General features: G+C 47.7%; 1 protein-coding gene across 3 annotated transcripts; it reads right to left on the bottom strand.

The window, feature by feature from the left end:
• Positions 1 to 1,422: 1,422 nt before the first annotated feature.
• PAIP2 (poly(A) binding protein interacting protein 2) lies at positions 1,423 to 22,023 on the bottom strand. 3 transcript variants are annotated; one of them, XM_045027731.1, is made up of 5 exons: positions 21,867 to 22,014; positions 19,890 to 19,965; positions 8,954 to 9,113; positions 5,019 to 5,198; positions 1,423 to 2,505 (listed from the first exon to the last, which is right to left on the bottom strand). In XM_045027731.1, the coding sequence occupies exons 2-5, from the start codon at positions 19,898 to 19,900 to the stop codon at positions 2,449 to 2,451; spliced, it is 408 nt and encodes a 135-aa protein (XP_044883666.1). In that variant the 5' UTR covers positions 19,901 to 19,965; positions 21,867 to 22,014; the 3' UTR covers positions 1,423 to 2,448. The 3 variants fall into 3 exon arrangements, with proteins under 3 accessions (XP_044883666.1, XP_044883667.1, XP_044883668.1); XM_045027732.1 differs by lacking the exon at positions 21,867 to 22,014 and adding an exon at positions 21,306 to 21,324; XM_045027733.1 differs by lacking the exon at positions 19,890 to 19,965 and having other exon boundaries at positions 21,867 to 22,023.
• Between the last annotated feature and the right edge of the window lie 1,553 nt (positions 22,024 to 23,576).

The following is a 23,576-nucleotide window of genomic DNA, read 5'->3' on the forward strand; positions in this document are numbered from 1 at the left end:
TTACTCTACCCACTAGTAGGCTCCTACATATAGCGTATGCAAGTGAGAGCACTTAGCAGCCACATGCCCCCATAGCATCACATCTCAGAATTTAGACAAGTCTAGGCTCACCGAGAGTTTGGAGACCCTTCCAAAGACAATGAAGGCTAGAGGAGGAAGTGGTGTTGGCAATGCAGGAGCACTCTTCTGGGGTGAAATTCACCCTACTCCCCAACCCCAGGGGAAAAACATCCTAGTGGTGTGGCATTTCATTTTTTTTTTTACTTGACACATTTCATGTTCACCTAACATTTGATACTGATATTAGGCTCTAAGAATTATTCTGCAAAGGAAACGTAAGAGAAGTGATGAGATCAAGGTTTTTGTTGTGTCCCTTAAAAAGTCAGCTACAGACCTGACTAGAAGTGTATTAGAAATGGGAATGAATAACTCCTTGGTGATTTAGGAGAGGACAGGGCTAGTAAATGGAGACAGCTGTCATCAGATGTTGGAGAGGCCAGGGGGTGCAGTTTGTGGTTAGCAGGCCCAGGTTGGTAGAATCTGTAAATATCCTGAAAGTGGGCATGGCCTCCAATAGTGTGGCTTTATACTAGATTGTCAAATTCATCTTTTCCCCGCCCCCCTAATCTCCAGAGATTCCTCTAGGTGGTGATTTCTCATTCTAAAGGTAGTAAATATTAAAGCTGATCAGTACTGCAAATGGGTGCTTAGAGATTACCAAATACCAGTGTGTGAATAAATTAAATTACTCAACATTCCTACAATCAGAACAGGAAGCAATCCAGTAGATCTGAATGAAAACAATGCTTCTAAAATAAAATGCTGGCACTGTGAAGAGTACATACAAGTAGAAAGACAAAGGATTTGAGTTCATCTCAAAGAAAGTTAGTTCAGCATTAAGTGCACCATTAAACAAAGCTACCTGAGTGGAAATTAGGATCCATCTCTATTCTGTCGACACTTTGAAGCTACCCACTATACCCATAATGATGATTTAAGTCCCTCTCCAGTGTCTTCCAATAGCTTTTCATTATCAGCTGCATTCAGGTGCAATTTGTCTGTGACACCCAAAGTGTGGCAGGACTCAGACTGTACCATAAAAACTTCTGAAAGGCTCAGTTTTATCCACAGTCTTTCAAATGGTGCCATCAGCTGGGCACTGTCTACACTAGGGTTTGCAATGCTGCAAGCAATGATGGCGCTGAACTGCCATTAGTAGCAGTGAGAAATGTACCTAAGGGAAGATGGTCAAGGAAATGCTAGTATGAAGAAAGTAAATCAGATACCAACTTCAAATCATTACTTTGGACTAGCTTGTTACAAGGAGCACCATTTATTAAAACCTTAAGCATTATTCCCCTCATTCCCTCACATTATCAAATGTGTCTGAGTAGCGTGCATATTCAAGAGACAATCACCAAATCATTTCTACTATTATTTATTTTTTTAAATATTTTTGAAAAAATATAATTTTTTTACAATATTTTCAACTTAAACACTATTCACACTGAACACGTATGGCAGCTTAACCTACCCAAATATGAAGTTTAAGAAGCCAAAACTGTTCTAGCTTTATTAAAAGAAAAAAGTTGTTGTGCTGTAGACTATTGTGTAGTGATGATTAAACAAAGCAAGGGAAAAGCACCACTCAAATCACTAACGCTAAAGTTTTCTTGGTTAAATCCAGCTATATTAAGGTTGTATGCTAGAAGTTACATAGACAGTGTGCTATGTATCCAAGTTCTTGGAAGAAATTGTGATGAAACATCTCCTTAAATGTAATTAGGAAGTGAAATAAACATTTGTAACACGATATACTGTAAATACAGGAAATTTCTTCCAACTGCTTGTTTGTTAGTTCAGTAGCTGAGATCTAGGACTCTGTACAGGTCTGTAGAAGTCTTGTATGATCGTTCATTCACACTTCTCAAAAAGAAGAGCATGAAGTAAAGTTTTTTTTAATAAGGAAAAAAATTAACATTAGTAAAAATACTGAAACGGAAAGTTAGCTAATTTGCATAATGATCCGATAACCTTGCTTTTATTTTTAAGTTAAGGCATTATCAGGTGCAAATTAACACCAGTTGACATGTTTTAGTAACAGACCATCCTTAGTTAAATCCTAAATCCTGTTAAAAAACAGAGTCTGCAAGAGGTTTTCATAAATTTGGTACTTTGTCTCAACTTGACTGGTGCTTCTTACCTCACTGTCTCCTTCACAGAAAGCCAGGGTCCAATTATGTTTTCATTAAACTTTTGACAGCTTTTTACTTAATAACAGTCTCAGCACTTTTATTAAGCATGCAAGACTAACAAAACTTTGGCAATGCATAAGTGTAACACAGTGACGAGAAGAGAGAGCTTTTACAATTAAATCTTCTAATACTGGCTTCACAGTGTGGAAATTGTGCTACATCCACCAAAAGAGGGCCCAGTCTACTCATATATTTAGTACTTCACCCCAGGAACAAACTCCTTTGCGTTTGGATTCAGATTACTCTTGACCTGCGGAGAAAGACAACCAAATCACAATATTACTTATAGCTCACTTTTCCTGAGAAAAGCGTTGTTCATAGCCATAGTTTACAAGTTTAAAATGACACAATTTAACATGAGTTCTTGAATACATTAAAATCACAAAGAGGTTTAGAACCCTTCACCTGCTCATCACTACACCTTCAGAGCAGGGCTATTAATGTCTTAAAAACAAACAAACAACACAAAACAGCAGCAGCACCTAGAAGCTTCAATTAAATCAGAGTCCCATTGTGTTAGGCACTATACAAACAAGTACTAAAGAGACAGTCCCTTCCCTGAAAAGCTGCAAGTTAAAGCCTGTAGTCTCCCTAAAACACCAAAAGCACCAGAGCTTTAATTCAGTTAAACTGACTCTGGACAAGTGTCACATGGTCTTAAACCTCATATATATCTGTTTGTAGACACATTTGGTTATGCAACATAAGCAAACAAAGACTTGATGTTAGAAACTAGATTTGAATAGTTTTAAGCCACTGACTGGTTTTTCCTTCAAAGAAGAGTTATGTCAAAATAGAATACCAATGTGCTAAACACCCATACTTGAGTACATATGCCTGCTTATTTCATAATTAGCCACCCTGTAGTATTTCCAGAGAACTCAGGAATGTAATAACTTCCATGTGGGCAATAAGCAGCACCAAGAGAAACTTCATTTTACACAAACAATTTCCATGTATTGCCTAACAAAGGAAGAGAACAGAAACTGGGATAGCTGGAAGCATGAATTTGAACTCTTAATTGGTTTACACATTAGTTTTGTCACCAGCACCTTTGTTACCACTTTATATTTTAGGCCGGTTGTATGTCTGCTATCTTGAGCCACTGGGCTGAAAGATACATTGGCCTAGAAGTTACATAGTTAATTTTATTTTTTCAAGGCTTATTGTGAAGTATTGATCTTTAAACAAGAAATTTCAAGTGCACAAGAACATTTCAGCAATACAGTTAGTGTGTGGTTGATCACTAGCATTAGTGTCAGGCTAGCAACGACTCTCTCTCTCTACTGTCGGATTTCTAGAGCAGTGGTTCTCAAACTTGTTCCGCCGCTTGCACAGGGAAAACCCCTGGCGGGCCGGGCCTGTTTGTGTACCTGCCATGTCCACAGGTTCGGCCGATCGCAGCTCCCAGTCGCCACAGTTCGCTGCTCCAGGCCAATAGGAACTGCTGGAAGTGGCGTGGGCCGAGGGACATACTGGCCGCCGCTTCCAGCAGCTCCTATTGGCCTGGAGCAGCAAACTGTGGCGACTGGGAGCTGCGATCGGCCGAACCTGCGGACGCGACAGGTAAACAAACCGGCCCGGCCCGCCAGGGGCTTTCCCTGCGCAAACGGCAGAACAAGTTTGGGAACCACTGCTCTAGAGAAGTCCAGCATTACTGAATGTACCCTGTGTACCTCTATCATGGGTCAATAGCCATTGCACTGACGGGCAGCTGCAAGAGGGTGTGCACTGATTGTCAGGGACATTAGGCAGCTGTAATAAGTATCAGCATGGTATGTCTCTGCACTGCCATGTAGTTCCCTTGCTTTTGGGAGTGTCAGTTATAATGTTTTATATTAGTTGCTTTTGCAAGTTAACTGTTCTGGGCTAACAGGCACTATCTGAAACTTGTTTGGGTACTTTCAGTTCATTTCAACATCTTTGTAAATTTAAGAACAGTTTCTATTCTAGGATCCTAGACATTAAAATACTTCCAAGTACTTATAAGGTTAGCAAGATTTACACTAAGTTTTTGCAGAAGGTTTAGGTTTCTTGGCAAAGAATCACTCCTAAGTACAAGTAAAAAAATCATCTCCATCTATTTTAAAAAGTTTGGGCTGACAAATGAATAATTAATTATACCGGCTACAGTCAATACAAATCTAGGTAATCTCTTTCAAAATTTTCTACCAATACATCTCAAGCTAGATCTGGACTGTATTATTTCAGTCCTAAGGCTCTATTTCCAACATGCCAAATTCTGTGATCGTTAACATGATGTTTGGATGTACACCAGACTGTCTGCAACAAGAGCTGTTGAATTAAGCCACCGCTGTTGGATTACACGCCACACAGTCAGCATGTTCGACCTTTCGCCTTTCATTGAGTACATAGTGATTTCTGCCAAGCAGCGTATATACCCACATACCACTAGTATTTGTGGCAATGGACTATGTAAAACACCCATGCAATTCTATGGACAATCCAACAGAACTTCAGCTACTATCACATTCCATACCATTTTTGGTAAGATAATAGTACTGTATTCAGTACTTTAGTATTTTCCCCTACATGTGTATATCAGGTTAAAGAGATTGCTGGATTATATATGGGATCTGAGCTGGAGAGCCTTTATATTACTGATAAAAAAAACAAACAGCAACAGCCAGTTATTAGCCATTTTAATGACCTGTCAAGGCCCGTAGAGTCTTTTGGAAGGTGATTTTTTTTTTAAATTTCAAAACACAAAGTTATTTAAGAACAAGCTGAGAGGAAACATACCACCAGATCCTCCAGTGATGAGCTGTCACTGATAACGAGGTCATTAAACTGGTCCTGGATTTGATCCATTGTTTGTGGGAGGTCTCGAGCGGGAATAAACCATTCATGTTCTTCCTCCTCTTCCAGCATTTCCTGGAAACAACGCTCAATAAATTCTTCTTCCCATAACTCCTCTTCAATCTAAAGTTAGAAAGGGGAAAAGAGTGTTCTGGTGGATAAGTCTCTCTATGGCAGTAGTTCTCAACCCTTGACCCAATCAGCACACAGCTGCAGTCCATGTGACACCCTCACGGTACCCAGTATCCTGTCTTTCAACAGTGGCCAAGGTGCTTCAGAGGGAATGAACAGGACAGAATCAGAGTGATCCATCCTGTCATCCACTCCCAGCTTCTGGCAGTCAGAGGCTAGAGACACCCAGAGCATGGGGTTGCATCCCTGACCATCTTGGCTAAGAGCCATTGATAGACCTATCCTCCATGAACTTATCTAGTTCTTTTTTGAACTGAGTTATAGTTTTTGGCCTTCACAACATCCCCTGGCAACGAGTTCCACATGTTGACTGTGCATTGTGTAAAGAAGTGCTTCCTTTGGTTTGTTGGTTAAAAACACCACTGAATTCACTTGAGGGTGAATCACATGCGTGTGTTTGGAAGAGGGTTGGTGAAGCACCTGAGTAAGAGCCTGAGCTAATACTGCAATGAAGACATAATTAAGGCTAAGATTATGTCACAGAGGTTATGGAATCACAGAATCTGTGACCTCCAGTGACCTTCGTGACAGTGGGGGACCCCACATCATCCCAGCCCAGCCTCCACGGACGGCAGGGGATCCCCCTGCATCTGCCCAGGAGCTGCAAGTGGTGTGACCCTCCCCCGCCCCTGACCGGCCGCCACTGTCAGCAGCAACCCCTGAGCTGCCCAGCTTTACTACTGGAAGGGGCCCCCACAGCCACTGGGAAATGGGGTCCCTGCAGCTCCCAGCTGTTGGGCGGTGGGTGGATGCAGGGGGCTGGACCTTCTTCCCTTCCCATTTTGTCAGGGATGTTTTTAGTAAAAGTCAGGGACAGGTCACGGCTTCTGTGATTATTTGTTTATTGCCCATGACCTGTCCCTGACTTTTACTAAAAACATCCATGACAAAAATCATAGCCTTAGACATAATCCTTAACAAAGGTATTGCTGACAAGCTTTGGAGAGAGTTCTATATGACAGCAGCATCACTGTGCTGCAGGACACAGAATAAAAAGCAGCAAAATGTAGACTGGCACCCAATGTCTGCCAGGCATAGCCAGGGAATAAAGGTGACCCAGGGAACAGATTAAGATTGGAAAATGTGTTCATCGGAAGCTTGAACAAGTCTTTCTCCACTTTAACAGTTTACTCCAACAGATTTGGCTCATGTACTCAAAAGTTAGGAAATGCCAGAATTAAGGTTCCATGGGCAACCTTAATGCGTATTCACAACAGGGCTGAATTATGAATCAACCTTCAGTTACATGAATGCATTTTCACAAAGCCCTCTACCTCATTCAGTGCACAGGATGGATAGTGCTCAGAGAAAGAGGTAACTGCTCATTATTTCCTTTTTATCCCCATCATCCGCTGCGTGGACCTACCCTATTTACAGAATACAGTCCAGACCCTGCAGTGAACAATGCAATATTCATTTCCATTGACCTAGCTACTGCCTCTCGGGCACATGGATTAACTACAGACTCAGAACCTCTCCAGTCACTGTAGAGAGTGTCTACACTGAAGTGCTGCAACTGTGCAGCTCTACCATTTTAAGTGTAGACACTGCCTCAGTCCCTCCCACAATAAGTTCATCTGCACATCTTCCCTGGGAGATAACAGCGCCATTTTACAGGTAGAGAAACTCAGGGGAAAAAAAAAGTTTGCCTAAGGCAACACAGAGTCAGTGGCAGAGCCAGGATTAGAACACAGGACCTCCATACTCCATCCTGTGCTCATTCTCCAGACTGCTTGGCACAAGAAGTGCTTGGCACCCACAGACTTCAGTTTGCAAGTATTCAATACTTCAAGAGCAAGGCCTCAGGTATCTCAAGGTGGGCATCTCAACACAATTAATGGCCACCTGCCAAAATTTTGGTTTAAGTGAGTTACTCAGCATCACGCTGAATGTTTGTAGCAAAGGCAAGAAGAGAGCAGAACTCTGGCATTCACCTGCCTCAACTATATGACCATTTTCCCCTCCCATAGTTCCCTGCTTGGTTTTCTATACACCTTTCAACTTCTAGAGAAAAGGCGGCAGGGATCCCACAAATGGCTTCATTCATTACACAACCCTGGCTCATTCTCTGAGCATTAACCATCCTATGCACTGAATAAGGCACAGTGGGTCCCAAGAAAAAAAAATTTGTCTAAGTACATGATCACATGCTATCATAATGCATATGCACAAAGGGCAGAATTTATATTGCACAGGCAACCTAAATTTTGGTATTTCCTGACTTTGTAACCTAAATAGCATTTTTTTTTAAAATAGTTTCTGCATGCAGGGCCAGCTCCAGCTTTTTGCCACCCCAAGCAGCAAAGCATAAAAAAAAAAAGAAGATAAAGCCCATCGGCGGCAGCTCAATCGTGCCGCTTCATTCTTCTGCAGCAATTCGGCGGTGGGTCCTTCGCTCCCTCTCTTCCTCTTCGGTGGCATTTCGGCAGCAGCTCAAAGAGGAAGAGAGGGACCCGCCACCGAATTCCCAGACGTGCTGCCCCTTTCCATGGGCCGCACCAAGCACTTGCTTCCTTTGCTGGTGCCTGGAGCCGGTCCTGTCTACATGATCTTTCCTAGGTTTTTCCGAAAGGTAAACGGTGAAATCAATTTCTGTTATATGCAATTGCAACAACTGCCCCATCAGTAGGGTTTAAAATTCTGAACCCTCAGCACTGCAATACAGACCGCTAACATTTGAACTATAGGACTAGCTACCCCTGCATCGGTAGGGGAGTGTGGCAGTGGTTATGGAGGCCATGTATTGAGTGAGAAAGGGAGTGGTTGGGGGAAAGCCCATCTCTCAGGAGATGAGCAACTGAGGCCATGAGCCAAATCTGGAGGGGAACAGAGGATTGTTTTGAGGGATCTTGGCATAGCTGCCACAGCTCCCTCAAAACAGCTCCAGATTCCCAATGCCATTTTGAGTAAGGATGTTCGTATTTAATTATTTTGGCAGCACAATATTGCTAACAGTGCAAGTGAGAAGAAAATGGAGATTTTCATAAGTTTATAACACAACTAATGAATGAAATTTCATGGTACAGAGAAAGCACTACTTTTCTAAATCCAAAGACTTCAAAGAATTTCAGAGGCCTGCTGTAAACAGGTGTAAATCCTTCAAGAAAGAGGTAAAAAATCTTTAATAAAGGAAAGCATTATGCACTTAAATATAGAGGTCACTACCAAGTCCCCCGCTAATACCATCTTGCCTCAACATTCCCATGACCAAGCAGGGATCTGCAGGTGGACTTATGAAGGCCAATGGTGTACTTGTAGGCATGTTTTTCACCTGGTTATATCTTAAAAGCACAGTAACTGGCCTCATGAGCTTAACCCCTCCACAAAGGGTTTCATGATAAGTCTTCCAACCCACAGTTCATCCCTGTAAGCCACACTGTGGAAAGCAACTTTACACATAGCATATTTCCATGTAATTCTGTGCTATGAAATAAAACTCTACTTCGAGTGTTTTTCATTCAGTCATCAAAAGATGGGCAGTTACTTATTTTACTGGTGGGGAAATTCAATCACTGATCGTTATTTTCCCACAGTAACATCAGCAACCCAGTGGAAGAATCAAGACTAGAGCCCAAGTCTACAGACTCCTAGTCTCTACTCCAGTCACTAGACCAGGCTGTCTGCCCTGTGAGCTAGAAACAAATGGAATACACCACAACAGTTTTGAAAACTGTAAAGCAACTCACCTGCCTGTTAAACTCCTCTTCATTTTCCATCCACATATACTCAGCAAACGGATTGTCGTCTTCATGAGAGTGACCATTAATAATCACATCTTCGTTGATGATGCTTGGGCTAGTACTGCTGCGACTTGGATCTTTCATGGTTGAGCCTTTGACTTGAAGCCTGAAAGTTAATTGAAGTAATCAAAGACTTAAATTTGGCATCTGTATAAACCCCATCTAGTAACCATTAGTAAACACCGGACCTGTATTTACAGACTCCAGTCACCAACAGAAAAATCAAGTGTAGTTCTGGAGCTTGTAAATGACCACCACCCCACAGAGAGACAACTTCTGCTAGCTAAGCAAAAGCCACATAATGGCAAAATGTGGGAGAGCCCTAACAGAAGTTCAATTTGCATTTCAAACTCTGCTCTGTGTACAGTCAAGAATAGTTTTCCTTGTAATTACCTCAATAAGCCCCACCAAAACACGCAGAGGCCTGGTCTACACCTAAAGCTTATGTCAACCTAGCTACATCACTGAGGGGTGAGAAGAGTTTAGAGAGATAAATTCAGGTAAGTTAAGCCAACCTAAGCCCTGGTAAAGAATTAGTCCTTTAACTTAGCTACTGCCTCTCACGGGGATGCATTTATTACAGTGACAGAAAAACCCTCTTCTGTCAGTCATAAGAATCTACACTACAGTGGAGTAGCTGCAGCACTTGCCAACACACATGACTTTGAAAGCAAAGGTTTTTTTTGTAGATATTAGCAAAATGATTGGGAAAGTGTTCAAAGGTGAGTTTTCAACATTCCTTTATAAAAGACGGTTACTCACCGTAGTAACTGTTGTTCTTCGAGATGTGTTGCTCCTATCCATTCCAGTCAGGTGTGCGCGCCGCGTGTGCACGGCATCTCGGAACTTTTTACCCTAGCAACTCCGGCGGGCCGGCTGGGCGCCCCCTGGAGTGGCGCCGCTATGGCGCTGAATATATACCCCAGCCGGCCCGTCCGCTCCTCAGTTCCTTCTTGCCGGCTACTCCGACAGTGGGGAAGGAGGGCGGGTCTGGAATGGATAGGAGCAACACATCTTGAAGAACAACAGTTACTACGGTGAGTAACCGTCTTTTCTTCTTCGAGTGATTGCTCCTATGCATTCCAGTCAGGTGATTCCCAAGCCTTACCTAGGCGATGGGGTCGGAGTGAGACGTGGCGGAGTGTAATACCGCGGAGCCGAAGGCTGCGTCGTCTCGAGACTGTTGCACCAACGCGTAGTGGGAGGCGAAGGTGTGGACCGAAGACCAGGTGGCCGCTCGACAGATGTCCTGGATCGGAACGTGTGCCAGGAAGGCAGCCGACGAGGCGTGCGCCCTCGTCGAGTGGGTGGTGAGGCGGCATGGTGGTACGCGAGCAAGCTCGTAGCAGGTCCGGATACACGCAGTGACCCAGGAGGAAATCCGCTGGGAGGATATTGGCTCGCCTTTCATGCGGTCAGCCACCGCTACGAACAGCTGGGGCGAACGCCGGAAGGGCTTAGTCCGCTCGATGTAGAAAGCGAGTGCCCTGCGGACGTCGAGGGTACGCAGCTGTTGCTCCCGAGGCGAGGTATGCGGCTTCGGGAAGAACACCGGGAGGAAGATCTCCTGGTTGAGATGGAAAGCTGACACTACCTTCGGGAGGAAGGCCGGATGAGGGCGAAGCTGCACCTTGTCCCCATGGAAGACGGTGTATGGCGGGCTAACCGTCAGAGCGCGGAGCTCAGAGACTCGCCTCACTGATGTAATGGCGATGAGGAAGGCCGTCTTCCAGGAGAGGTAGAGCAGGGAACACGTGGCTAAGGGCTCGAAAGGAGGACCCATCAGCTTGGTCAGCACGAGGTTCAAATCCCAGGTCGGGGTAGGACGCCGCACCGGCGGGCACAAGCGGTCCAGGCCTTTGAGGAAGCGGGAAACCATCTGGTTTGAGAAGATGGACCGACCTTCCACGGATGGACGAAAGGCGGACACTGCCGCCAGGTGAACTCTCAAGGAGGAGACCGCAAGACCTTGCTCCTTAAGGTACCAGAGGTAGTCCAGGATGGTAGGGACCGGGACTACGAACGGATTGAGACCTCGTTGATCACACCAGAGTGCGAATCTCTTCCAATTCGCTAGGTAAGTGGAGCGAGTGGAAGGCTTCCTGCTCTCAAGCAGGACCTGCTGAACTGCTGCAGAACAGCCCCTCTCCGCGTGGGTCAACCACTCAGGTACCAAGCTGTAAGATGGAGGGACTGTAGGTTCGGATGGCGGAGTCTGCCGAAGTCCTGGGTGATGAGGTCCGGCCACAACGGAAGGGGGATGGGTTCCCGAACGGAGAGCTCGAGCAGCAGGGTGTACCAGTGCTGCCTCGGCCAGGCCGGCGCTACGAGTATGACGTGGGCTCTGTCCCTCCGAAGCTTCAGGAGCACTCGGTGCACGAGCGGGAACGGAGGGAAGGCGTAGAGGAGGCGATCCGTCCAGGGGTAAAGGAAGGCGTCCGACAGGGAGCCTGGCGAGCGACCCTGGTATGAGCAAAACAGGTGGCATTTCCTGTTCTCCCTGGAGGCGAATAGGTCTACTTGGGGAAATCCCCACCTCCGGAAGATTGTGTGCACGACATCTGGACGGAGGGACCACTCGTGGGAGAGGAACGACCTGCTGAGATGGTCGGCCAACGTGTTCTGCACTCCCGGAAGAAAGGACGCTTCCAGGTGAATGGAGTGGGTCACGCAGAAGTCCCACAGGAGCATCGCCTCCTTGCAGAGGAGGGAGGATTGGGCTCCGCCCTGTTTGTTCACGTAGAACATTGCTGTTGTATTGTCCGTGAACACTGTTACACAGCGGCCTTGCAGGCGGGTGCAGAAGGTGCGACAGGCCAGACGGATCGCTCGCAGCTCGCGGACATTGATGTGCAGGGCGAGCTCCTGGGGCGACCACAGACCTTGGGTATGAAGATCGCCCAGGTGAGCTCCCCAACCGAGCGCTGAGGCATCCGTAGTCAGAGTGGTGGATGGGCGAGGAGGATGGAACGGGACTCCCGCACACATGACCTCCGGGTCGAGCCACCAGCGGAGGGACTCGAGGGTCGTCCTGGTGACCGTGACCACCATGTCGATGGGGTCTCGATGAGGCCGGTACACCGACGCGAGCCAAGACTGGAACGGGCGGAGGTGGAGCCGCGCGTACGCGGTGACATACGTGCATGAAGCCATGTGGCCCAGGAGGCGGAGGCAGGAGCGCACCGTCGTGGTCGGGAAGGTGACGAGGTCCCGGATGATGGAGACCATCGTCTGGTGTCGAGCGCGAGGGAGACAGGCCCTGGCCACCGTGGAGTCGAGGACCGCTCCGATGAACTCCACTCGCTGTGCCGGGATCAACGTGGACTTCTCGGCGTCGATGAGAAGACCGAGTCGCTGAAAGAGAGACAGGATTTCTGTCATCTGGTCCATCACGAGTTGTCGGGACTGACCTCGAACCAGCCAGTCGTCGAGATACGGGTAGACGTGTATCTGACGACGTCGGAGGGCTGCGGCCACTACCGCCATGCATTTGGTAAATACCCTCGGGGCGGTGGAGAGTCCGAACGGCAACACGGCGAACTGGTAGTGGGTGTTGTTGACCACAAACCGGAGGTAACGACGATGGGGAGGATAGATTGCGACATGGAAGTAGGCGCCCTTCATGTCGAGGGTGGCAAACCAATCTCCCGGATCCAGAGAGGGAATGATGGTCCCCAAGGTGACCATGCGAAACTTGGGCTTGAGCAGGTACTTGTTCAGCTCGCGAAGGTCCAGGATAGGACGTAGCCCCCCTTTCGCTTTGGGGATGAGAAAATAACGGGAATAGAATCCCCTGCCCCGCCTGTCTTGAGGCACTGCTTCTATGGCACCCACGCTCAACAGAGTCTGAACCTCTTGTAAGAGGACTTGCTCGTGAGAGGGGTCCCTGAAGAGGGACAGAGAGGGTGGGTGGGAAGGTGGGGGTGAAACAAATTGCAGGCGGTATCCCGACTGGACCGTTTGAAGCACCCAGTTGTCTGATGTTACTTGGGACCATGCCGAAAAGAAATGGGAAAGGCGGTTGTAAAATAATGGGGAAGGATCCGGTAGGGAGAGTGATGGGCCGTCCTCGAGCGTCCCATCAAAAGGCCTACTTGGCCCCCTGAGGGGCCTTGGACGAGGCCTGGCCCTGGTTACGGCGGTTGCCTGAAGGACGACGGCGATTTTGGGCCCGTTGCCGGCTATTGTATGGCCGATATTGCTGCTGATAGAAGGGCCGGGAGGGCTGCTGCCGGAAGGACCTGCGCTGCGTTGCCGGCGTGTGCATCCCAAGAGTGCGGATTGCAATACGGCCGTCCTTCATGGTCTGGATCCGAGAATCTGTCTTCTCGGAAAAAAGACCCTGTGTGTCAAAAGGCAGGTCCTGCAGTGTGTATTGGACCTCCGGCGGCAGGGTGGAGGATTGCAGCCAGGCGATGCGCCGCATCGTCACGCTGGAGGCCAAGGTCCGAGCTCCGGAGTCCGCAGCGTCGAGGGCGGCCGTGATGGAGGACCTAGATGCTCTCCTTCCCTCATCCAACATTGCCGCGAACTCTTGTCGGGAGGCTGTTGGCAGGAGCTCCGTAAATTTCGCCAGGGACGCCATAATGTCGAAGACGTACCTGGCGAGGAGGACCATCTGATTGGCGATCCGCATCTGTAGACCGCCAGCGGAATAGACCTTACGGCCTAGTAGGTCCATACGCCGCGCGTCCTTAGATTTGGGCGCAGGGGCAGGCTGGCCGTGCCTCTCCCTATCATTGACCGATTGGACGACCAACGAGTCCGGGGTTGGGTGAGCATATAGATACTCATAGCCCGTGGGAGGGACAGAGTATTTGCGTTCAACCCCACGGGCCGTAGGAGGGACGGACGCAGGCGTCTGCCATAGTGTGGTGGCATTCTTTTGAATTGTGCGCACGAATGGCAGTGCGACGCGCACTGGAACCTCTGCCCCAACTACATTTGTGATGGGGTCCTCGTCCTCCTGGACCTCCGCTATCGGTAGAGCCATAGCCGCCGCCACACGGCGAAGTAGGTCCTGGTGCGCCTTCAAGTCTATGGGCGGAGGCTCCTTGGTCGACGCCCCGGCCACCGCCTCGTCGGGTGAGGACGAGGAGGATAAGCCCTGGATGACCGCTTCCGACGAAGGATCCGCTGCCTGCTCGTCAGGAGGGTCGGGCTGTGCGTGCCCCTGGGGTTCAGGCGGTATGGAACCCGCGCCTGGTGGCGAAGGGGCCGGTCGGCTGAGTGTCGCCTCCGGTACCCTGCGTTCGGACGCGAGGGCTTTCGGGGGGAAGGGCACCCCCTGAGCCTCATCCTTGGCCCAGGGAACCCAGAAGCCCCACGGCTGTGCCCCTTGAGGATGGCCCTGTGGGGTGGGCGGCAGGTGTCCGTAGCCCTCCGTCCCGGAAGCGACCGACGCGGGGCGGGACGGCCATGGAGGTGCCGAAGCGCTGGCGGAGTGCGCCGCCGAATAAGGCAGTCCGTGCCCGGATGTCAGCGAAGAGCGATGCTGTTCCGCTCGGTACCGGGATGGCGACCGGGAGCGACGTCCATCACGGTGCCGGGAGCTCGACCGGTGCCGGGAGCTCGACCGGTGCCGGGAGCTCGACCTGGACTGAGACCTGCGGTGCCGGGAGCGCCCGCGCGAGTCGCGGTGCCGGGAACGGTGTTGGGACTGAGACCTCCACCAGTGCCGACGTGATGGCGACCTGGACCTCGTGCGACGCCGGGAGTACGACCGGTACCGCGATGACGAGCGGTACCTGGACTGCGACCGACGTTTCGACAGTGATCGGTACCGCGATGGCGAGCGGTGCCGAGATCGCGAGCGACGGGACGGAGATCTGCCATGGGACCGGGAGTGTGACCGGGACCGGGTGTGCCGTCCATGTCGCCTGTCCAGAGAGGGCGGCCGGGTCATTCTGGCCGGCTTTCCCGCCGACACGACAGCCCGCACCGGCGGTGCCGGGGGCCGGAGGCTCGGTGCCTCTATGAGCTGAATCAGCTCACGCGCCTCAGAGAATGTCTCCGGCGTCGAAGGCAGCCGGGGCTCAACCACGGACGGTACCGGGGAGCATGGCGGCGCTGGACTCGACGGGCCTTGCGGCGCCAGAGTCAAAGGCCCGGTGCACGGCTTGTGCACGGCCACCGCGGGGGCCGCAGGTGGCGCAATCGTTTTCGCCGAGTCCTCAGCGCGGGCCTTAGCAAGCGCCTTCGCCAGCTTATGCCTCTTTGAAGGCGAAAGCGAGCGGTGCCAGGACTTCGTAGCCGCTTTCTGAGGCTGTGGTGCTGTGGTGCCGCGGAGCCTGTGCGGCTCGGTGCCGCCGGTGCGCTCTGGACCGAGGAAGCTCGCGGTGCCGGCGTGGACGGTGCCGGGGGCTGGAGCGACGCTTCCATCAGGAGCTGCTTTAAGCGGATATCCCGCTCTTTGAGTTCGCGGTTTGAAGGTGGAACAGAGCGAACACTTATCTGTTCTATGTCCTTCGCCCAGACAACGGAGGCAGGCGTCGTGCGGGTCTCCGACAGGCATAGGCCTCTGGCACGCTGCGCAGGGCTTAAAGCCCGGTGCCTTGGGCATGAGCCCGCACCGGGGGAGGCAAAGGGGGAAAACCCCCCCTTTTACCTTATCTAACACTAACTATCTAACTAACAAACTGTAAAAACTAATCACTAAACTAACTATGTACAAACAAGAACCGAGAGCTAGGGTTGTGGAGGACAGAGAGCACTCCACAGTTCCAACTGGCCGTCACGGGCGGTAAGAAGGAACTGAGGAGCGGACGGGCCGTCTGGGGTATATATTCAGCGCCATAGCGGCGCCACTCCAGGGGGCGCCCAGCCGGCCCGCCGGAGTTGCTAGGGTAAAAAGTTCCGAGATGCCGTGCACGCGCGGCGCGCACACCTGACTGGAATGCATAGGAGCAATCACTCGAAGAAGAACTCCTTTTCTGAATTAAGCTCCCCAGAAAGACACTCCACACTACCACAGATGAGGTAAGTAATGTTTCAGGGGACTGATTTCTTTTGAGGTGGTCTAAAAGACTGAGATTTAACAGGAAATCATTTCAACCTCAACTACAGAACACCATACATGCATCGATGGACCCACTCAGATGGCCATTACACTGCTCAGACACCCTGGGAAAGTTCAGAGAGACTGCAGTCACTGTATTTTATTTTGGTTCTCTCACACGCAGCCACTTTGGGCTTGTCTACACTTGAAATGCTACAGCAGCACAATTGCACCACTGTAGCGCTTCAGCATAGACACTACCTATGCTGATGGGAGGGGTTCTACTATCAGAACAGATAATCTAGCGCCAGAAGAGGTGGCATTGTAGGTCAATGGAAGAATTCTTCCATCAATTTAGTGCTATCTACGCTGGATGTTAGGTTGTCTTAACTATGCTGTTCACTTGGGGGTGTGAAAAAATCCACACACACCTGATGTAGTTAAGCCATCTTAATTTTCCTAGTGTACACCAGGCCTTTGATGTGACAATTCTATAATTATCCCATTTACAAAAGCCCATTGACTGGGGAATTTCATGCAAGAGATCATATTTAGGATAAACTGGAAGACAATACAAGCTTGTCTTAGATCCCAAATCACTATCAGTATGTTTAGCATGAATACATTTGCATGAGTTCTAGAGTTAATTTCTCCTCTTGAGACTTGAGGTCAGGATTCTGCATTAGCCGTGCAGTGCACTAGAAAGTCATGATAGCATGCACAGAGTTCAGGACTCTGGCAGATACATGTGAAAAAATTCAAATGCTTTTTTGTAAAACTGCATTTGTAATTTAAACCTAGACGTATGACAAATCCCACAATTTTAGTCTTTGCCAGTTTACAAGGTGTAGGTTCAAGAGTATCCACTATCATGATCCTTTTACAAGACCGGTAGGCCATGAAGATCGAACAGAAACACCACTTCTGAATATATTTGAGTTGTAAACAGAACAGTGGTTATTCAGCCCTTCCTTTTCAGTTTAATTTGTTTAGGATTTCCCTGAAATGTATCAGTGTTTATTACAAAAATTAAAAATGGGTGAAAAGTTGCACAAAAATTAACTATTTTTCTGGCTAAATAATGGGATTAATATTCAGGGATGGGAGGACAGAAAAAAGCAAAGAGAACTAGGAGTACTGAAAGTAAAGCAGTTTAATGCTGTGGTTTATTCTGAACTGTACATTAAGAGTACATACACATGCACATCTTTCACTACACTGCCTTGCTCTGACAGCCAAGCATTTACACTTAGACTCAATTATTAACTCATCTACCTAATGAAATGGATTGGATTTTCTTAACAATCAGTATTTTCATGTACTGGAGTCCAAAATCTGGGTGAAAAAAAATTAGTAAAAACTGAATAGCTTTTGTAAAACAAACAAAACTTACAAATTAAAAAAAAGGTAAAAATTGACAACAAAGAACCTGATAACCCAAACTAAAAGGCCAATGTTTTTGTCTATGCTGCATTTAAACCTAGACATTCTATTACTAGTCTTGGGAATCTTGACTATTTTGATCCCAAGACACCATGTTTACTTTGGAATCTAATCATCTCATGCATTTCATGGTATTGTTCTCACCATTTACTGTAATGAAAGGGAGCTGTGTTCACATACAGAGTTCCTTTTTGGCAGCCTAATTTCTCCTCCTACGGGATGTTATAGTGAGGTCATTGATACTATGACATCACGATTATTTGTGTAAGATACTAGTTCAAAACAAGATTATGACTTTGAAGATCTCTTTATTGAGATGATGTAAAAGTGGATCAAGCAGAAGGTGAACAAGATCACCTTTATCAAACCAGCTGGGGGGGATATAGAGAGATACTAAAAAATGTACTTTGACACTAAGTAATTTGCTGTATCGAAGGATGAGAGCCTTAAAAACCACCAATGTACACCCTGGTGCTCTTACTACAGTAGCCATATTAGCTATTTGGGCTCAGAAACACTGATCCAAATTCTATCTTTGGATAGATATGCCAGACTGCTGCAGAGATATTGATTCTTGGATTATGAGCGTTCTAGGCCAGAGCTTCACTTTGCCTAAATATCAACAAGACATTGAACAAAGATCTTCTATATGCCTTTTTGAAATCAATCTAGTATAGTATAGTGTTGATGAGGAAGATTAGCAGCTACCAGTCCAGTTTGTTCCATTATGGATTTTACAATCCAAAACAAAGAAAAATAAAGTCAGTTTAACAGAAAATGCAAGAAAATGAGATCAGTATAAAGAACACAGTGGATTCTTTTTCTGGAGTTCTACTGAAAAACTGTTGTAGTCATATTAAACTGAAGATCATTAAAACCAACATGATAATTCATGATTGTTTACATTTCTACTTCTTAAAAATGACTTCATTTACAGTATTTTGCTCTTCACTCCTTGCAGTTTACCTTTAGACGTTTACAAGATTAAAAAGCTTTCTACAATTTAGGTCATCTTTCCTTTCTATGGTAAGTTCTTCCCCATCCCCTTAGTTTGGAATCAACTTTGATATTAACATTATATTTTGACTTTTTGCACACTAGCATAATTACCTGGATTTTTTTCCAGGAATTATCATATAGATATAATCTATCCTGTGTTATTAAAATCCATAGAGAAAGTACCAAGAAAGATCTATCTAGTTATTTATAATCCTCCAATATAGCTAGGCACCTCCCAAATATGTACGGTGGTATCCTCTGCAGCCTTATGAGAAAGAAGTGTTTTTACAAGTCAGAATTGAAGCACAAAGTGATTTGCCCAAGATCACACAGAAACTGAATTCAGATTTCTTGAATCCCACACTACAGTGCCTAACCCAGAAAGATAGTTCTGTGTATTTCAATTTTCTGCAACTCTTACTGAATAAAAAAAGCACATCATTTTTAATGCAACACGCAGTATATCTCCACTTCTCCAAAGCATGATCAGTTAATCTTCAGAACTGATCACATTCATTAGGCAGACAAATTAAAATAGTCTCGACACTTCCTGTAGCACTAGAAATATGATGTGGTTGCACATGTAATTTGACTGGCGCAGTAAAGCAGTGGATAAAGGAGGGCAAGTTGACTATCTAGACTTTCAAAAAGGCTTTGAAAAAAATCCCACACTAGAGGCTACTAAAGGAACCAAGTAGTCATGAAGTGAGAGGCAGTACACTGTCATGGATCAAAAACAGCTGACACACCAAACAGTAGGCATAATGGTCAATTTTCATTGTGGCTATAAGTGAACAGCAGGTTGCTTCAATGTTCCTTATTATATTTAGTGTTCAATATATTGATGCCTATGGAACAGGGTGGAGACTACAGAAAAGTTATGCCATAATGATACAGAGTCATCTGAAACAGTGCGTGTGGTCACTCAATCTCAAAACAGATATTGCATAATTAGAGATGGCTCCAAGAAAAGCAATTAAGAAGGATTAAGGCCATGGAAGAACTCTCATGGAGAGATCAAAAAGATTGAGATTGTATAGTTTAGAAAGGAGATATGATTAACATATATAAAAGTAAATGGTCTAGAGAAGGTAGATCAGAAGCTTCTATTCTGTGTTTCATAAAATCAGAGTAAAGGGCCATTCACTGAAATTAAAAGGTGGCACATAAATTTAGGACTGATTAAAAGGAAATATTTTCACACAATCTTCAAACTAAATATGGGTTAAGGACAAGAATTTAGCAAGATTCAAAGAGACTAGATGTTTATATGGATCATAAGAATATCCAGAGCTATAGTAGTTAAAGCTAATGAAAAGTTTTGAAAGAGATAAAGGCTCATGTTTCAGGTTTTAAAAAAGCTCTCTATTATGGATTAAGAGGAGACCCTTCATAGGGGGAGATTAACCCATATCTACTTACTGAGGGGATTCTTCCACCTACCTCCAAAGCATCTGGTGCTGATCACTGGACTGGACGGTTCACAGATGTAATTCAGTACAGTAATTCCAATGTTTCTCTACAAAAATTGATAGAGTTCCTTCCAAATTTCTAAAGTATTAAGCAGTACTGTAGAGACTGACCAACAGCATCCTCTTAACATTTATTGGTAGCAGTTGACTGAACATTAAGCAAAGTTATGTTACTATGCGAAAAGAATAAAAAAAACACCTCACTGAAGTGCTATAATGTTTGTTTATACTGCAATTTTATTTCTCTGGCTCAAGTAACAAGCTTCACTAAATTCTTGGTCACATTATCTAAACAGATTTAACAAGAGCTAATTACTAAACAAAAAAGATTAAGAAACCAATTAACAATATGGGGAAACTATATGATAAAATCCATGCAGGATGCAAACATATCACCCTGTACAGAATGTTTCAACAATACTTCAGTTTTCCTTAATGGAAGTTGAATAAACTGAGAAACGAAGCTTTGTTAGAGTGATTTGACAAATAGCATAGAAATCATTATTAATACTAAACTGAAACCATGCAATAAAGATGCAATAAGAACCTGTAAAACTGTTACACAGACTTGAGAGCCAAGGCAGCCTTGAGAGCCAAGGTTTTGTTTCAATTCTGAAGTCAGAACTGGTTAATCCAAGTCAGTTTCATTCAGGTAAAGAATGCCTGTATTTTAACAGCAAGCCTGCTAAAACTCCTAAAGCCTTTTGTAGCCACCTGTACAAAGGCATTAATACTAAGATCTACCCACTTACAAATTTCAAGGTACAGTGAAAAAAAAAAGAACGTATGCTATGTGATTTTGGGCAAGCCTAATGTAGTATATCTGTAAAATGGATATAGTATATTCCTTACAGGGGTGAAGACCATTTTAATAAGTGTTTACGAGAAGGCTTTAAAGTGCTGAGATGGAAGGCACCACAAATTTAATTAAATTCTTAAACATTTTGAAGCTCTCACATAGAAAGCCCTATACAAGTGCCAACTATTTGTCCTGGATTCTTTTTTAGCGTTATCTCAGTTAGAAGTTTAAGCTCTTTCCGTGGCATCACTCAACTGGGCAGATAGCAGCTGGACTGCAACTATTTATGATCGGAGCTGCGCTCCCGGGGATCTATCTGCCACCGCTGCACTGAAAACCCCTCTGCCCAGCCAGACGGCTGCGGCACTGTCCCTGCCCAGGGCACGCCCCCGACCCCGGGGGGCACGCGGACCTAGAGGGGCTGCTCTGTTACAGAGCACTCCGCACAGCACGGCGCCTCTCGGCGGCGAGAACGGGACCAGGCGCCGAAGCGCACGTGGCTGAGTCCCTGGCCCCTCTGCATGCCACTGCCCTTCCCCGGCCCGGCCCCCCTCCCACGGTGCCCCCCGGCGCCAGGGAGGGGCGCACCAGCTGGGGGCCGTGCCCCGAGCCCTCTCCTCGCGGGCCCCCAGGCCCGGCGCAGCTGCCCGGCGCGCCCACCCCCGCCAGGGCCGCGCTCCGATGTGGAGGCCCCTTCAGGGGTGCACGGCGAGCTGCCAACCAAGCAGGGCCCGCAAACAGAGCAGCCACGCCACGCCCAAGTCCCGCCCCCTTCCGGTGACGAGTCCCCACGCGCGCCGCTGAACCCCCTCCCCAGGCGCGCGCCAGAAACCCCGCCCACTCCCCGCCGCGCGCGCTTTGTTCACCAACAATGAGACCACCTCGCCGATCTCCTGTGTGTGGGGGGGGAGGAGGCGGGGAGAGCTATCCCATCATGCCACGCGCGCCGCCAGAGACACCCCTCTCTTCCCCCACAGTACCCGGATGCTGAGCCCGAGACAATAGAGACAAACGCCATTAGAAGGCCCAAGCCCTCGGCTCCGGGGCCTTCAGGGGAGCCTCCCTCCCCCACACAGAGTGCGGGGCGGGGAACGGTCCTCGCCGCCTTCCCCCGTCCGGGCTGACTCGAACCCCCCTCCCCGGGCCCACCTGCTGTTGGGAGCGGGACGGCAGAGGGTGCGCGCTGGGGCTCCGAGCTGGTCTCTTCCGCCACGGCCGCCTCGTGCCCCCCCACTCTTTATTCGGGTTCTTCTCCCTCCACCCCTCTCCCCTTCCAAACACAACAGCTAGGCCGGATGTGAAATCACTTCCGCTACCTATGTGACCTCACAAGCCACGCCCCCTCCGCTCCGGAACCAGACGGTGCACTACACATCCCGGCACGCCATGCGCCGACTTGGGGCAGGGCATCTAAGGGAACCCGGCAGAGAGGTGGCGCGCTGCATGCCGGGATTCGCAGTTTTTTCCATGTCAGCGGCGTCCGCTTGAAGCTCAGGGGCAGAATGCTGACTGGCTCGGGCGTACCGCACTGCATGCTGGGTCTTGTAGTCTGGGGGCGGAGTTTATGCCTCCATCTTGAAGATCGAGGGTGGCGTGATCGAAAAGGCGCATTACATGCTGGGACCTATAGTCGGAGGGGGCGAGTGGGGAGTGAGCTAGACCTCCATATTGTGGCTCTGTGGGGGAGGCCAGGATGGAGGGATGCATGGGGAGGACTCAGTGCATGCTGGGGGTCAGGACTTCTGGGTTCTGTTTGCTTTGCAGCCATAGGAGCTGGGCAGGTGTTGGGGCACAGTAAGAGCTGTGGGGTGATCACTGGGCCCCTGACCCCTTCATAGTGGCTCTTCCATGCCCTTGCCACATATGTTGGCAGTCAGGCACCACCAGAGCTCGGTACTGGCTGAGCTGGGGTAGCCTTGTGCTGGGAACAAACAGCCCAGCCAGCGGGAAACAGGCCAAAACAACGGGGGATGTGGCAGTCATGGAAAAGTTCACACATCGATGCTGCCATATCCAGCAAAATAGACAAGAGACCTGACAGTTTTGTGAGTAATTGGTTACCATGTATTCAATAGCCAAAGTACGTTCACCTACCAACAAACAGCATCCTGCCCAGTGTTTGTGACTGTTAATATGTGACAGACATGTCAATCACTAGAAACAGCATAGGTGTTGGAATAATGCTCACTTTGTAATATCCTGTTAAATAAAAGCTCTGAGGACAATATTCCTGTTAATGTCTCTTTAAACAAATCTCACTGTTGTAATGATTGGTTTGTGGCTGAGATTTACATGGCAAGGATTTATAAACTTATGAAAAACCTCCTAAATAAATAGTTTTAAAATATCGAAGTCCTTCTGAGAACAATCCTTCAACACAGGATGGGTCGTTACTGTCTAAAGGCACCACACTTCAGTCCTGTCTGGTGCTGGGATGCTGTGCAGGAGACAAAGGACTAGGGAGCCTCTCACCATATTCAAGCAACAAGCACGGGAGAATACTAGGAGATGGGCTTGTGTGAACCTGCTGTGCCCAGTCACGTCTGGGAAAGGTGACATGTCAAACCTCCATAAGCCAGCTTTGTATGTGCCACCAGCAACATGTTCTGACAAGTCAGAATGCCTTTGCTCTTGCTCCCCATTATGGGGCCTCAGCCTGCCCTGTGGAATCCTGGCCAGGCTGGCAGGAACCCTGCAACAGCGGATTTCCTGGGCAACATCTCTGCTCTCATTGCTGCAACAGCCAGCCCAAAATTTGGCACTCAGCCTCCTGTCTAGCATGCTGGCTAGGTGTGGTAACACTGGAGTATTACCACACTCTTTTGTTTTGCTGCTCACTGTAAATAACTTTCAGCTCAT

The sequence above is a fragment of the Mauremys mutica genome, chromosome 8 (assembly GCF_020497125.1).
Source record: "Mauremys mutica isolate MM-2020 ecotype Southern chromosome 8, ASM2049712v1, whole genome shotgun sequence".
Taxonomy (NCBI): Eukaryota; Metazoa; Chordata; order Testudines; family Geoemydidae; genus Mauremys; species Mauremys mutica.